Below are 13,675 nucleotides of genomic sequence, written 5' to 3'. Positions count from 1 at the left end.
GATGTTGACGATGACCCGAAATACCTTTGCTCGTCATTCTTGGGTTGTAGAATGGGTGAGCCAGAGGGGTCCATTGACTCTGGAAGTGTCAAACCGAATCTGCCGGTCGATTTGCCCACTTTCCCTGCATATCCTGCCCTTTCTCTTTTGTTCTTTCTTATTTCCTCTCTCTTGTCCACAGCATTGGGTTGCGTATTGTCTCATGGGTTTTAATCCTTGCCTTCATCTCGTGTCTAAACTTCTTTTCTCTTGTGCTCGAATGTGGCGCTTTTGTCTTCCTGACTGTTAAGCTGAAACGCAGGCCTGTTCTGGGGTACAATCATCGGAGCCGGCTTTTCTCTTTCTTCTCGGTAATATTTCTAGTCAATGGTACTTCTGTGTTCAGATAGGTTAATTACATGAATCCCGTCAAGTCTCGGTCGCGTCAAATTCGCCCTTCGGTTGATATAGATACCTCAGGCACCAGTTCTCAAGCCTTGTGGGGTCCGAACCTTGAGGTGGGGGGAAAACACATGTGATTCGCCCATAGGCGCCAGGAACCGGTTGCGCTGGTTCTCCATGGATGCAGTCAAAGAAATAACACTTGGTCGCCTCGAGGAAAAAACGGCCCGTACCTCAAGCTCTTGGTAGTCAGCCTTGCGAGCCTTAGAAAACAGTCAGAGGCTCTCAGCCTTGTTTCAAGAGCGCGGGGCCCGCAAGTATGGGTGGCCTATAAATTAGTGGCCTTCCGCTTCTTCCAACACAATATTCACTCCTTTTCTTCCCATTTGCCTAGGAGTCTTTTGGATGTCGTCATTGGATGCGTTCTCGAGGGCGCGTTAGATTACTAGCATTTGTTGTCGTATTGTCGCGCTTGGATATATGCATTAATTGCATCTTATAAAACTGAGGATATGGCGGAAGAAACACCAGTCCTGACGATTCAGGAGAGGATCAAGGCGCTCAAACAAGCGCAAGAATCACGGCCATCTTCGTTTCGAGCCAAAACAATCAACAACCCTCCGGTCAACGGCCATGGCTCTGTCATTGAGCGCTCGGTGATCGGCAATGAGCCAGCAGCACCCCCTACACTGGCCCCAAAACCGTCGATCACCCAGAAACCCAAGGCGCCCCCGCCGCTGCCAACACGGAAAGCTTCCAATCAGCAACTTGCGCCAGCGCTGCCACCACGCAGGCCTTCGGTGAATTCTATTGAATCAGCTGCGTCCGATACGTCCCGGTCAACCGTATCGACAGGTGTGGGGAGACCTGTACCAGGCCGATCATCTTCCTCAAGTGAATCTGGGAACGTTCGTACGGTGCGCGCACCTCGATACGATGAGGCAGAGTTGCCCGTCCTTCCTCCGAGAAGAGAGGAAGCGAAAAGTCCTGAAGCGCCTTCACGGCCGAAACCGACAACAACACAGAGCAGAGGTAGTCTACCGCCTCCATTGCCATCGATAAGAGAACCGCCGTCGCGTCCCTCTGCTCGACCTGCCTTGCCCATCCGTCGAGCATCAAGCAACATCAATCTGAAGAGTGGTGACGCAGCACCTCGGCCGCCCCCGCGGCTCCCGTCCCGAGACAGTCAGGGCCAGTCGCAAAGCGCAGAATGCGAAACTAGGCCGGCGAGAAAGCTGCCTCCGCCTCTCCCTTCGGACTCTGCTCTGGGCAAATTGCAACAGTCAGGTTTTGGAGGACTGAACAAAACTGCGCCCTCCACAGTCAATGGTGCGCCGCCTCCGGTCCCTATTGCGTCAAGACCAGAGAAGCCGGACCTTTCCAAACTACTAGCTACCAAACCGCGTGTACAGCCAAACACTACGACTGCGGATTCGACAGCGATGTGCTTGAAATGCCGAGACTTTTCCGGCCCCGACTCGCACGCCGCCAGGTTTCCGCGAGAGACTCTTCCAACACATGATCTTGCCTGGCTGGCCCGCGAGCTTACAGCACCATTCCCTTCACTGACAGACAAGGCTAGAGCTTTGTTCACCTGGTGTCATCATAATATTTGCTACGATGCCGATGCATTTTTCAACAACTGTGTGAAGCCATCGACACCGGCCAGTACTCTTGCTTCTGGGGTGGCCGTGTGCGAGGGCTACGCCGGGCTCTTTGCAGCCCTCGCAACCCATGCTGGATTGGAAGCAATCGTGATCGGTGGCCACGGCAAGGGCTACGGCTATGAGCCTTTGGGACCAGGGCAGAGTATTCCTCCTTACCGCGCAGGCCATGCATGGAATGCAGTCCGTATCGATAATGGGCAATGGAAGTTGATCGATGTGTGCTGGGGCGCTGGAGTAGTTCAAGGACCAGGACAACCATATCAAAAACTCTTCAACCCAACCTTGTTCACCATGACGAATGAAGAATTCAGCTTAAAACATTTCCCAGAACAGCGATACCACTTCGACTGTGGTCGGCAAATGAGCTGGGAGGAGTATATCACCATGGACCCCGAGGTCCCATTTGGCATTGAGCAGCCAAAGACTTTCGACCTAAAAAGCCATTTCATTAACGAACGCAGCTTCCTACCGGCTGCCAAGCAGATCTCGGTTTACCAGCCGGGACCACTTCGCTTTCAGTTCGGTCTCACCTGTGAGCATTTCACGCTGGAGCGTCACGGAAAGGTCCAGCCTAGCTTGTTTCTGCTGTGGACCCACGGTCTCGATGGACGGAAAGACGAACTTATTCCTTTTACCTATGTTCGGGGCAGTGGGCCAGAGTTCTGGTACATCGATCTCAAGGATCCCAGGACACTGGGTGCGCCTGGGCAGAAGCTCCAAATAGTGGCCCTGACTGAGTTTAACGATCGGAAAGACTGCAGGGGGATCTCTGCGGAGGAATATAAGGCGAATGCTGGTCGGGTTCGTATGGCGTTTGCGTTTGTTGCCGAATGGCCCCTCGTCTGACCAGGACGGGAACAAACGTCCCGTTAGTATTCTACTTAATACCTGGACTTGTTTATATCATCTTTCTTTCTTCCCTTATCCTCTGTGCATCGATAGTAATAGTCAATCATGATAACCATGATGAAATCATGCTGTCGCAGCCGAATCCAAGTAGGACTCGTTTCTGCGTCTGTAAGCTTACTCTAATCTCTCTGAAGAGCTTTCGCTCTCTTTCATCACGAACCACTATTTCTTTCATAAACAGGGTAGTATGTCGATATGCAGTATTACCCCATACAAGGTACTCTCAGTATGATTAAGTCTATCTGTTAGGAGACCCTTGCCCCACTTTCCCCGCTTCCCTAGACTGGATCCAGAGATGCGGAGCTCGGCTATAGAGAGAAGAAGTGGGAGAAGCGAGTATTTATAGACGAGGCTATTAAGACTGATTACGGAGATCAACCCCATAGAACATATCCAAGTTTCTCTAAGTTTTGGTACTATCTCGCGGAAGGATTTTATTATGTGTTTGAGAACTTGATTACGACGTCCAAAATGTTGTTGGCCAAAAATCCTCCCCAGTTGACTCTCCGATAGTGAGTAAATCGGGATGGATGGCTTCAATCTCATTATCGGGAATACCGAGAAAGTCCTGCATCATTGGCTCCAAAAAGGCCATTTCAGTGGTAAAACCTGCAATGGGGAGAGGTGAAACGCCACCATTTTCGATGGCCTGGTCTCCTGTTGGAGGGAGCGAGAAAGACGTTCGGAGCGATTGTCGGGGTAATTGACCGGCTTTCTCGACACTTTTACCGACATCGCCTGGTAAAGATTGTTTGACTTGCTTGAGATTCTCGTAAAATTCCGCCGCCGCAAGGTTCCCATGATCACTCATACGAGACAATATTTCAATCGCTACCTCAAGGGAGTCAAGATCCGCGGAGTTGCCGAAAGCTGGCAGAAGTCCGGATATGACAAGAACTGTGGCAGAAGAGAACAAGTACTGAGCATAGAAGTATCCGTACATAGGCAGAGAGCCATTGACCCATTCTTCGATGATGAGAGCATGCGAATGCCGTGCAGCATGGATACAGGCTTCACTCAGGGTAATGACAGGCCGGGGGAGGTCTTCGCTATTTTCTCGATGACCTCGATGATGGAGAAGAGCGTGAAGAATAATAGGACGTGTAGCCAAGATGACACACTATAAGTCTTCAGTAAAATTGATAGACTTGCTGATGTGAGTAAACTGACCTGGTTGAACTGCAGATGAAGAGAGACGATATGCTTCGGTGGGGGACCTCCATCAGTGTGTAGCTTGATGTGTGCTGGGAGTGACTGCAGCCACTCCTGCTGAGCAAGCAACAGTTGCTGTTCTCTTTGCAAGAACGACTCTGGATGCTGCTTGTGACTGTAGATTTTGTCAATAACTTGACCGACGATTCGAGCTAGCTGAATACTGGCGACCAAGTATGCAGTATCGGAGAACTGCTCCTCATACGCAGGGCAAGAGACTTGGGACGGCATGTCCACATGAATATCATCATCTCGGATCTGAAGTGGGAAACCTATTTTGGAACACCACATACGATCATAGACATATATCGCCCACCAGAGCCGAATTCGATGCTGTCGCTCTGTGGGATCCGTGCATTGGCGTTCAGAGATGTTATGATTCAATCCTAGTATCAGACCAAGACGCATGGCATTGCCAATCAACGTGTACGCTGCATGACGTCGATTGAGGAAGTATGAAAAAAGAGACTAGGGATGCGTGTTAGTATAGTCGAACGTGCAAGGCATTGTATAGTGATGGGGGTACAGACCAATAGCAACAGACTTTCGATATGAATCAACGCAGGCCGCTCTGGTAGAATGGGTGTCAAATTCATTGCTCGAACGTAATATCTGGTACCTGGCACACGACCTTGAGTCGAAGGATCAGATCGAGAGGAGTATACTTCCCCTAAGGCGAAAAGAGCGAAAAATTTGCATGTCAAAGACGGATCATCCTGCTTAGATGGGTCTCGATAGATTGACTCCAATTGCTCCAGGGTAGATTTGCGCAGGAAAAGATGATATACGCGGCTTAATTGGTTGAATGCAATGCGGACGAGTAAACGAGCTTGTGGCAGGCCCGGCCATTGGGTCTCTCCCTGGAGTAGTAATGCCTCTGGTGTGTATTGAGTTCGAGCAATGTGAGCTGCATTCGGGTTTCCGGTAAGAAATTGCCGCAATCGCGTCGCGAAGGCCGTACAGGCAGCGGCTCCCATATATATAGGAGGAGCTGAGGGATCGTAAGGATAGAACCAAGCACGCTCTCCTAGCAGTGGGTTTTGGACTGTGTGATAAGGGCCCTGAGGATAAGATGAGACGCGGTCTGAAGTGGCAGGCGATGGGCGAGAAGAAGTGAGATTTTCCAATCGTTCTTTGAGATGAGTGTTCTCAAGGAGGATCTGATCAATGTAGCTAGGCGAAAGTGAGAATTGTGTATTGGATAGTGTCGGCTGTAAGAGCAGGAGGTGTTACCTCTCATTGACCTTGAGCTTCCTGTCACGTTGCTGATATTCACACAGATCACCACAGCCAGCTTGACGACATCGGGCACATGGCTGTTCACCGGAACATCTAACTTTGTGAGTATGACATCGATTGCAGCTTCCAGAAGTTAGAGCAGAGCAGAAGAGAGGGGAGCAAGCAGTTGGAAGGGGGCGCTTATGACGCACGCGACGGGCTTTTTCTTCTGCCGTTTGGGCTGATATTTGTGAATAGGCATTGCCTGGGAAGGCTGAAGTTTTCAGTCGATAAAGTCCCTTATTATTACTATATTTGAAAATCGTGTATCTGGAAAACGAAGGGAGACGGAAGTCGAGACAGGAGCGCAAAACCACACTCGGCAACTTGTAAGTTTGCCGAGGGGGAGGACCCGGACAAAATTTTGGGTCGTTTCAACGGGAAAAAGGGTGAGCATTCGCCACTGAGATCACTGAACTTCGACGTTCAGTAGACTCTCGGAGAGAACTGCAGTTTGGGCCGAAGTACTCCGGGGAAAATTGATGACAAGTAAAATGAGTTTGGCTTGAGGGGATACGGCGCTCTGGGATAATAATCAAGCCATCTACCATTTGGCTTATGATGGTCTTGCGGGGGAAGCTCTTTGCACATGACGATTATTCATTGAATAATTAGATCATTCTGGGCCAATTTCTTTTCGCTGTTTTGGGAGGCAGTGAGCTAGGGAATACATAGGTTCGGGAAAATACCAAGTCGCCGACAATCTTGTCTTGAAAATTGGTATATATGCAAGAATGCTGCAGACTGGAAGAAATAAAAGTACAACGTTTCTATACCTTTTCCTTTACTCAGTTGCATCATTAGGAGCTGGAGTCAATCAACTGTGTTGCAGGAATGGCAAAGGCATTCAAGCGGCTTTGCTCCAATGTCCAGTTTCAATTAAATAGGGACAACAGAATATACAGCGTCAACGACCGCATTCAGGGCACAGTAACATTTACTCCGTCACAACCATTGTCCCTGGCCCAGTTGAGTGTCTCGCTAGAAGGTTCGCTTTGACAATCTCGAGCTAAATCCGGACGGCAGTACACTGATACGTACACAGGCAGGGCCAAGGTCAAAATAGACGACAATGAGACTAACATCCCCGTCCCCTGGTCAGCTGCAGAGCAAAAGTTCCTTTATTTAGAACAGCCTTTGGAAATAACCAACTCTGCTATTCTGGAGCCCGGAAAGCAAAATCAAACACGGTTCGAGTTTCACTTGCCTATGACGCTATTGAGTCATACCTGCAAGCACCCCCGGTACCATCTGCAAATACATTGGGAACACACACAACTTCCTCCAAGTTTGGGTCCTGAGTCACAAAATTGTTTTTATGATTATAAGGGTTCCGATAACTTGACTCCTGCGAATGTTTCTATTACGTATCGCATCGTTTTCCGCATATTCAAGACCCGCAAACATGGCGAACCGCGAACAATCGGGGAATGGACACAGTTGATACATATACACTCTCCTCGCATCGAACAGCCACCTCTTCTGATCACCGAAGATAACATACTCTATCGCATGAGCTGGCGTAGATTCGTTACCGAAGGGATACGTCGGCGACGAATTGGCCATCTCTCTGCACATGCCACACAACCAGCGGCTATTCATTATTGCCCCCCTAGTCAGACAAACTCAACATCAGACAAACTCACCACAAGCGTCAGGATAAATTTCCAATATCAGACCGCAAACGGTCGTCCTCTACCAGACCTTCGAAAAGCTCGTTTAGAGCTTAACGCAATCACATCGTTTGCTGTTGAGCCCTGGTCGGATTACCCCAATTTGATGGACCAATCTGATTTAAACGCGCATTACGCCCACTATATAAAGGCTGTTAGTGTGCCATCTCTGTCTGCACGAAAGATACTTTGGAAGAGGGATTCGGTTCAGGTCGATGGCATGCTGACCGAAATTTATACTGGAGTTCTTGATTTGCCGATAGTTCTCCCGGACAAGCCAAGTTTTCCACCTACCTTTCACTCATGTCTTGTTTCTAGGACATACTCATTAAGGCTGGAGCTCTTTTTTGAACCGTGCAGTCAATGGGCAGCGTCATGTAAGCTGTCCTTGACTGTTCCAGTCCAGATATGCTAAAAGAAATCACATCGTTGCATTACCTTGTAAGATATCTCTTGAATAGGCCTCGACGAGGATCTATGTTCGTTTCTAGGAAGTAGTGCACTCTCCACGTACGTATGGGGATACATAGAGGTGTGATAGGCTGCATTCCGCTTCGGCGACGGGTCAGGGTTAACGAGAATCTACTTTACCTACCTACCCAAGCACTCTAGGACTTCCCTTAATTGGCGTCCATGCCACTCACCGTGTTCTTTCCCCCATACGGCCTACTTAGTCCCAGCCTCCGAGCTATATGTCCATGCACTCTGCCTATCGCCGCACTAAGCGCTTTGATGCCCATCAATAGCATGCAGCCACGGCTGGGGATTAGCTGAGGGGAGATTGCAACGGCCTCACCGGGATTCACATTAAATATGATAGTATTGAGTATTCGCTTAGAGTCAAGACATTGTATTACTGCACCATTTCAAGTATTATATTCAAGGGAACCTATACATCCCAACCCTGGATGTAGAATGACAAATATGACACAGCCATTCAGGCAGATGCATACTCTCGTCTATCCCGTAAAGGGCATTCACGAGCGCGCAACTTGCAATTCAGTTGTATACCAGTTTTGAATTGCCCGAATATCGTAACTCATCGCCACAGTATCAAACACTTTCAGATGCTCCTTGCACAACGCCCCGTTGTTTGATAATCGACCAACCCATTTCCCATGCTTCCTGGCTGCTGTCACAATCTTTTCTATGGCGTCGACAAATTCAGGCTCGGTTTCTTTTGCAGGAAGATAGCCAAGGATCGATAGGGCAAGATCATTCGGCCCAATGAAAATCATATCTTGATAGTAGTTAGCGAAACCATTCTTCAGATTTTGTGGTAATCACTAACCGACACCAGGTACAGCACAGATAGCGTCAACATTCTCGACCCCAGCTTTCGATTCAATTTGAACACAGGTGATGAGCGTTTCGTTCGCTGTTTTCAGGTATGTCGGGATGTCGGTGCCATGAGCGATGGCTGGAAACGCTGAGCCTTGTCCTCGAAGTCCTTGTGGAGGGAATTTTGAATGAGAGACAACTGTCCTGGCTTCTTCGGCCGTATTGATCTGAGGTACAACGATGCCGCTTGTAACACTTTTAGTAACTGGAATGGCAGATATTGGTGCCGCTTACTGTGCACCAGCATCCAATGCTCGTTTGATCAAATCCGCGTGAGTCATTCGAAGACGAACAAGAGGCGACACTCCCAAAGCAGCAATAGCGGCAGTTGCGCTGTGCATGGAATCGTCGCTGATATGGCCATGCTCACAATCGATGATGATGCCCTTTACGATAATTAGTGAGAATATAAACCATAGGACGAAAACGCTGACATCAACGCCGGTCTGGGCTACGATTTGGGCTGTGCGAAAGGATGGAAGCCCTAAAAAGGTTATAATAGGCTTCGAAGTGGCTCGAAGAGCATTTAGCAGGCGCAAACGTGGGTTGTAAATCGAGGTTGTCATGGCTGATGAGTATAACATTCTGCGTTAGGAGCTTCTTCCGATAGATTATGGGGACGTCTGAAGAAGACCGCGCTGGAATAGAAAGAAACGAGCAATGAAGACGGCTGACATAATAGGCAGCGATATTTATGTCGAGAACGACTTGTAAATTTCATCTGAAAATAGTCGCAATGGGGGTTTTAATGGGAGAGCAATCGAGATCGAGTTACTCAGTACTCAGTATCGGGAAAACAGATTTAGCCCGAGCTGAGCTCAACGCCGACGCCGAAACCAGAGATCCAGTCCCACAAGGAACAGGACTTGGGCGCAAGACAACCTAAGCCTTGCAACCTTCATAGGCCATCCTCATTTAGCTAGTTTAGGTTCCACTTAGAGCCCGCTCAGTGCCAGCTTAGCGTAGAGTATGTAAAGTTACATGGCATATCCACCGGTATTTGTTCATTTTCCAGTTGCTAGATTTGAAGGGTCAGAGGCCGGTTCATTAGTCTTAGTGAACCCTTTTTATTATAGAGGAGAATTTATCAGCTAGCTCTCTCAAAAGCTGAGGCTTTAGTTTGAATGGTGCATATGAGACAGGTATAACTGCCTAAGGATGAATCAAGGAAAGTAGAAGATTACACCCCAACGTTAAGTGATGGGAAATCAGGCACTGAAACTGGCTGTTTCTCTTGACATCAATCTTGTAATTTGGAAGAGTGTTAGCTAATCCAGAGGAAGCAACTTATGTTCACCATGTCTCTTCGTCAGAAAACCATTTTCTGCTAACCCTTATCCCTTACGCTGCAGCGTGTGATAACCGAGTTTCTCTCGCGCCTCTGAGATTGTGGCTCCGCCAGCGATCATTTCTCGGATGCCGGCTTCACTTTGCTCGATCCTTCGTGCGATTTCGGCCACCTCACGCGCTCGATCGCGCGGAACAATAACGACACCGTTTGCATCGGCAACAACGATATCGCGAGGGTTGACACGTACCTTGCCGATGCCGATCGACTCGTTGACCCCTCCCACTTGAACCCGGTCCTTGCCGGTTCGCATCCAACGTCCAGCGGTGAAAAGCGGGTAGTCATCTTCGATCGCACGGTTCACATCGCGGCACACACCGTCGATAACAGCTCCAGCAACGCCTCGTATGCCGGCGTACTGAGTCATTATGTCGCCCCAAACAGTACAATCGGTGCGACCACCGTTGTCGATGACTACCACATCGCCGATGGCAACGTCGTCGATGAAATCGCCAACGCTTCCTGGCGGCTCGCTGGCGGGTACATAACGAACAGTGAAAGCCGGCCCGACGGTGACCTTTTTGTAGTCTGTCAAAGGCATAATACCGAACGCCTGTCCCGGAATCCCAAGCTTATCAAGCGCGTCAGAGACCCCAGGGGTGTCTGAATCGGCGAACAGCGCTACCAACTCTTGATCCTCGGCACTAGCTTTCTTGGGATTTCGAGTGGAAGATCGCGCGGGTGTTGCGACTGTTAATGACGGTGTACTCTCGCGGATGGCTTCAAATTGCGTGTCATGCATGACCTCTGACACAGGTTGACCGGCTCGAACGGCCTGGATCATAAGGCTCTGGCGACGGTCGATCTGCTCGCCCAATTCCAGGACCTCTTCAATGCGCTTCGCCGGGACGAACACTGTCCCACATCTATCGGCGATAACATAGTCGTCTTGGTTGACCATGATGCCGCGTATCTGCAGCGGTGTACCGGAATCAACTTGCACCAGTCGATTGCGCGCGCTGATCATAGTCACGCCACGACCGTAAACGGGATAGCCGACCTCACGGCTGCCGTCGATGTCACGACTCATGCCATCGATAATGGTTCCACGGATGCGTTTCGCTTTCGAGGCATTGGCGAGAATATCACCCCAGCACGAGATGCCATCTATGCCTCCGGAGACGACGAGAATGCGATCATCCGTCTTTACCGCATCTATGACTGGGGTGAGAAGATGGGCCGTGGGAGCAGCATCAGTCTTTGGGCCCACTTTCACTGTGCTTGCGCGTCCAACAATCTTCGGACAGTCCCAGAGTGGCCGCAGGCCGTATGTGGCTCCTTGAAGGCCTAAAAAATCCAAGGCATCGGACACTGTATTGGTGTCGAGCGCCGAAAGTCGGTCCAATATGCTAGGTTGACTCATAGTGTCGACTTCGGTTGGTAATCGAAATCACGAAAGTCGTCGATGAAAAAATGTCTCTAGTGAGTAATGGCAGGGCTTTTATTCACCAGAAAGTAATCAAAGCTTCACTATCATATCGGGATCGGCGAACTATGCCGATACCGATTGCTGGAAGTCTCCAGCCGATAGCAACGTCCGGGGACCCCGTTACCACCCCGTATGTGTTGCGGAATCCAAATCGGTATATTGGCAGTGTGCCGAGGCTCGACTGGGCAAGGGCGAGCAGGGAGTTGTGATACACATGGCGGCATGTAACTCACTCGCACTGGCTATAAATACGCGTAGCATACAGCACTGCGTTGAAAGCTTTTTTGATATAACGGATTGGGTTGTGCTGCGCCACAACCCCTTGCTTTGACTGTTTCCAGCTATCTACTTCCATACCTAGGCTCATCCGCCCTGACTCGTGGATCCTTTACCACTTTATCCCTTTCGTCTCGGACGCGCTGTGAATCACCTCGTCGATGTCTCGATTTGCTAGTCTTTCCGAGGGAACGTTCGACGTTGCCTTCGCCTTGATGGAGGCGTACAAGGAAGATCCATCACCGTGGAAAGTTGATCTCACACCGGGGATCTACCGTGACGAAGATGCAAAGCCTTGGGTCTTGCCGTCTGTACGAAAGGTAACATTAATCACTGCAGCCTGGATGATCGTTCTTTTACTAAATATGTCTTTCTAGGCCAAGCAGGCCTTGCTAAGCGATCTGACCGCGGATCACGAACCTTTGCCGATCCTCGGCCATCCTGAACTGCTCGATAGTGCCCAAAGACTTGTATTCGATGCAACACCCGAGGAGGTCAAGACCATCGCTTCCATCCAGACTATTGCGGGGACCGGGGCAAATCACCTCGGTGCCTTGCTTTTGGCCAAGTCTAGCTGCCCTCGGACAGTCTGGATCTCGGACCCCTCGTGGATCAATCATCCCGAAATCTGGCGGTTAGTAGACAGCGGCATCAAGCGTCAGACATACCCGTACTTCGATAAGAAATCATTCACTATCGATTTCAATGGGATCATATCTACCCTCCAGCTGAAGGCCACAGAGGGTGACGTCGTGGTCTTGCACGGCTGCGCACATAATCCTACTGGACACGACTTCACTAAGGATCAGTGGAAGGCCATTGCCAATGTTTGCGAACAGAAAAAGCTTATTCCTTTCTTTGATCTGGCCTAGTGAGTGGCGTTTCCCTAATTCAAAACGGCTCAATAAGCTTAAATTCACCTGTAGCCAGGGCTTTGCCACCGGAGATTTGGCTGAAGATGCGTGGTCCGTACGGCATTTCTTCCGCAACACGTCGCTGGAAATTTTAGTGGCGCAATCGTTTTCCAAGAACTTTGGTTTGTATGGCGAACGTGTCGGCGCGCTCCACGTTGTATGCCGGACGGAAGTCGCTAGATCGAAGGTCCACAAGATGCTTAGACGCCTGTCTCGCGCTGAGATAACAACACCCCCTATCAACGGTGCTAGAATTGTGGCAAAAGTACTTGGAGACAAAGACTTGGAGCGGCAGTGGCAAAATGATCTGTTCCAGATGAGGGACCGTATGAGGTCAATGCGAGAAAGATTAGTGAAAGCACTTCGGAAGCGTCAAACACCAGGTTCTTGGGATCACATATTGACGGATGTGAGTTCTTGTGCATCTTTGATGTGTCCTGCTTTACCTTAGATTTGCTAACACTCTGCAGATTGGAATGTTCTCAATGGCATGCTTGCAGCCAGCACAGATCCGGGCACTGAAAGAAGAATATCATATATATCTTCTTCCTTCGGGAAGAATATCCATGACAGGCTGTTCGTACAAACACTTTTCTACAGCTCCTTCGCCACAAGCTAATTCGCATATAGTGACTGAACATAACGTGGACTATGTTGCGCAGGCTTTTCACAATGTCATTGTTGCTGCCAAACCAGAGTAACACAGCTTATATGGGAGGAGAACGTTCGATCAACGCAACCCCAGCGCTTCCAATTTTTGATTTGGCTGGATGCAGGGTGCTTCAGTTGTAACGGGAAGATTCTCGATCTCTGCATAATAAAATAGGTCGTTTCGGTAGCAGCTTCGTATATGAGTGGGTGTAGAATAGGCTCTCCTGTAAGCTACACTGCCCGAAATCACACTTATGCCTGGCATGGTATCATTCTGTCTTTCGACGGATCTCCTCTGCACAAGGGCAATCGTCATTGACAATATGCCTGAAAGAAGCTCCCATTATCGAGGCCGGCTGTAGTCACTGTCGTCGGCTCTGAGGACTTTGAGCCTTAGACGCTGTTCTGCAATGGCGACAGGCGAAGCAGCCAACCAAGCAGCAGTCAGCAGGAAGGTTCTCTTCAGGACTGGCCCACAAAAACAAAAGTGTGGTTGAATTCGATACAGAGCCGCCAAAACAAAAAATTGCCTCGTACCTCAAAGGATGTGAAACATAGCCTTGTTGGTGTTGTAAGGATGTCTGGCTGTACAGCCT

At 49.5% G+C, this 13,675-nt stretch overlaps 5 protein-coding genes across 5 annotated transcripts; 2 read left to right on the top strand and 3 right to left on the bottom strand.

Moving 5' to 3' along the window:
- Window positions 1-893: 893 nt before the first annotated feature.
- Aud_004379 (uncharacterized protein) lies at window positions 894-2,894 on the top strand (the record flags this gene model as incomplete). Its single annotated transcript, XM_043289319.1, has 1 exon — window positions 894-2,894. The coding sequence occupies one exon, from the start codon at window positions 894-896 to the stop codon at window positions 2,892-2,894; it is 2,001 nt and encodes a 666-aa protein (XP_043145254.1).
- Window positions 2,895-3,414: 520 nt separating this feature from the next.
- Aud_004378 (fungal specific transcription factor domain-containing protein) lies at window positions 3,415-5,146 on the bottom strand (the record flags this gene model as incomplete). The annotated part of the gene is made up of 3 exons (XM_043289318.1): window positions 3,415-4,077; window positions 4,128-4,637; window positions 4,700-5,146. The coding sequence occupies 3 exons, from the start codon at window positions 5,144-5,146 to the stop codon at window positions 3,415-3,417; spliced, it is 1,620 nt and encodes a 539-aa protein (XP_043145253.1).
- Window positions 5,147-8,097: 2,951 nt separating this feature from the next.
- Window positions 8,098-8,802, bottom strand: Aud_004377 (HpcH/HpaI aldolase family protein; the record flags this gene model as incomplete). Its single annotated transcript, XM_043289317.1, has 3 exons — window positions 8,098-8,360; window positions 8,412-8,647; window positions 8,696-8,802. The coding sequence occupies 3 exons, from the start codon at window positions 8,800-8,802 to the stop codon at window positions 8,098-8,100; spliced, it is 606 nt and encodes a 201-aa protein (XP_043145252.1).
- Window positions 8,803-9,795: 993 nt separating this feature from the next.
- On the bottom strand, window positions 9,796-11,172 carry Aud_004376 (RraA family protein; the record flags this gene model as incomplete). The annotated part of the gene is made up of 1 exon (XM_043289316.1): window positions 9,796-11,172. The coding sequence occupies one exon, from the start codon at window positions 11,170-11,172 to the stop codon at window positions 9,796-9,798; it is 1,377 nt and encodes a 458-aa protein (XP_043145251.1).
- A 503-nt stretch (window positions 11,173-11,675) lies between these two features.
- On the top strand, window positions 11,676-13,129 carry Aud_004375 (uncharacterized protein; the record flags this gene model as incomplete). The annotated part of the gene is made up of 5 exons (XM_043289315.1): window positions 11,676-11,834; window positions 11,892-12,385; window positions 12,441-12,837; window positions 12,899-13,004; window positions 13,059-13,129. 5 exons carry the CDS (start codon window positions 11,676-11,678, stop codon window positions 13,127-13,129), a joined length of 1,227 nt encoding a protein of 408 aa, XP_043145250.1.
- Window positions 13,130-13,675: the final 546 nt, after the last annotated feature.

The sequence above is a fragment of the Aspergillus udagawae genome (genome assembly GCF_001078395.1).
Source record: "Aspergillus udagawae IFM 46973 DNA, scaffold_3, whole genome shotgun sequence".
In the NCBI taxonomy this organism is placed as follows: Eukaryota; Fungi; Ascomycota; class Eurotiomycetes; order Eurotiales; family Aspergillaceae; genus Aspergillus; species Aspergillus udagawae.
Note: the sequence above shows the minus strand (reverse complement) of the source record. Positions and strands in the feature narration are given on the sequence as shown.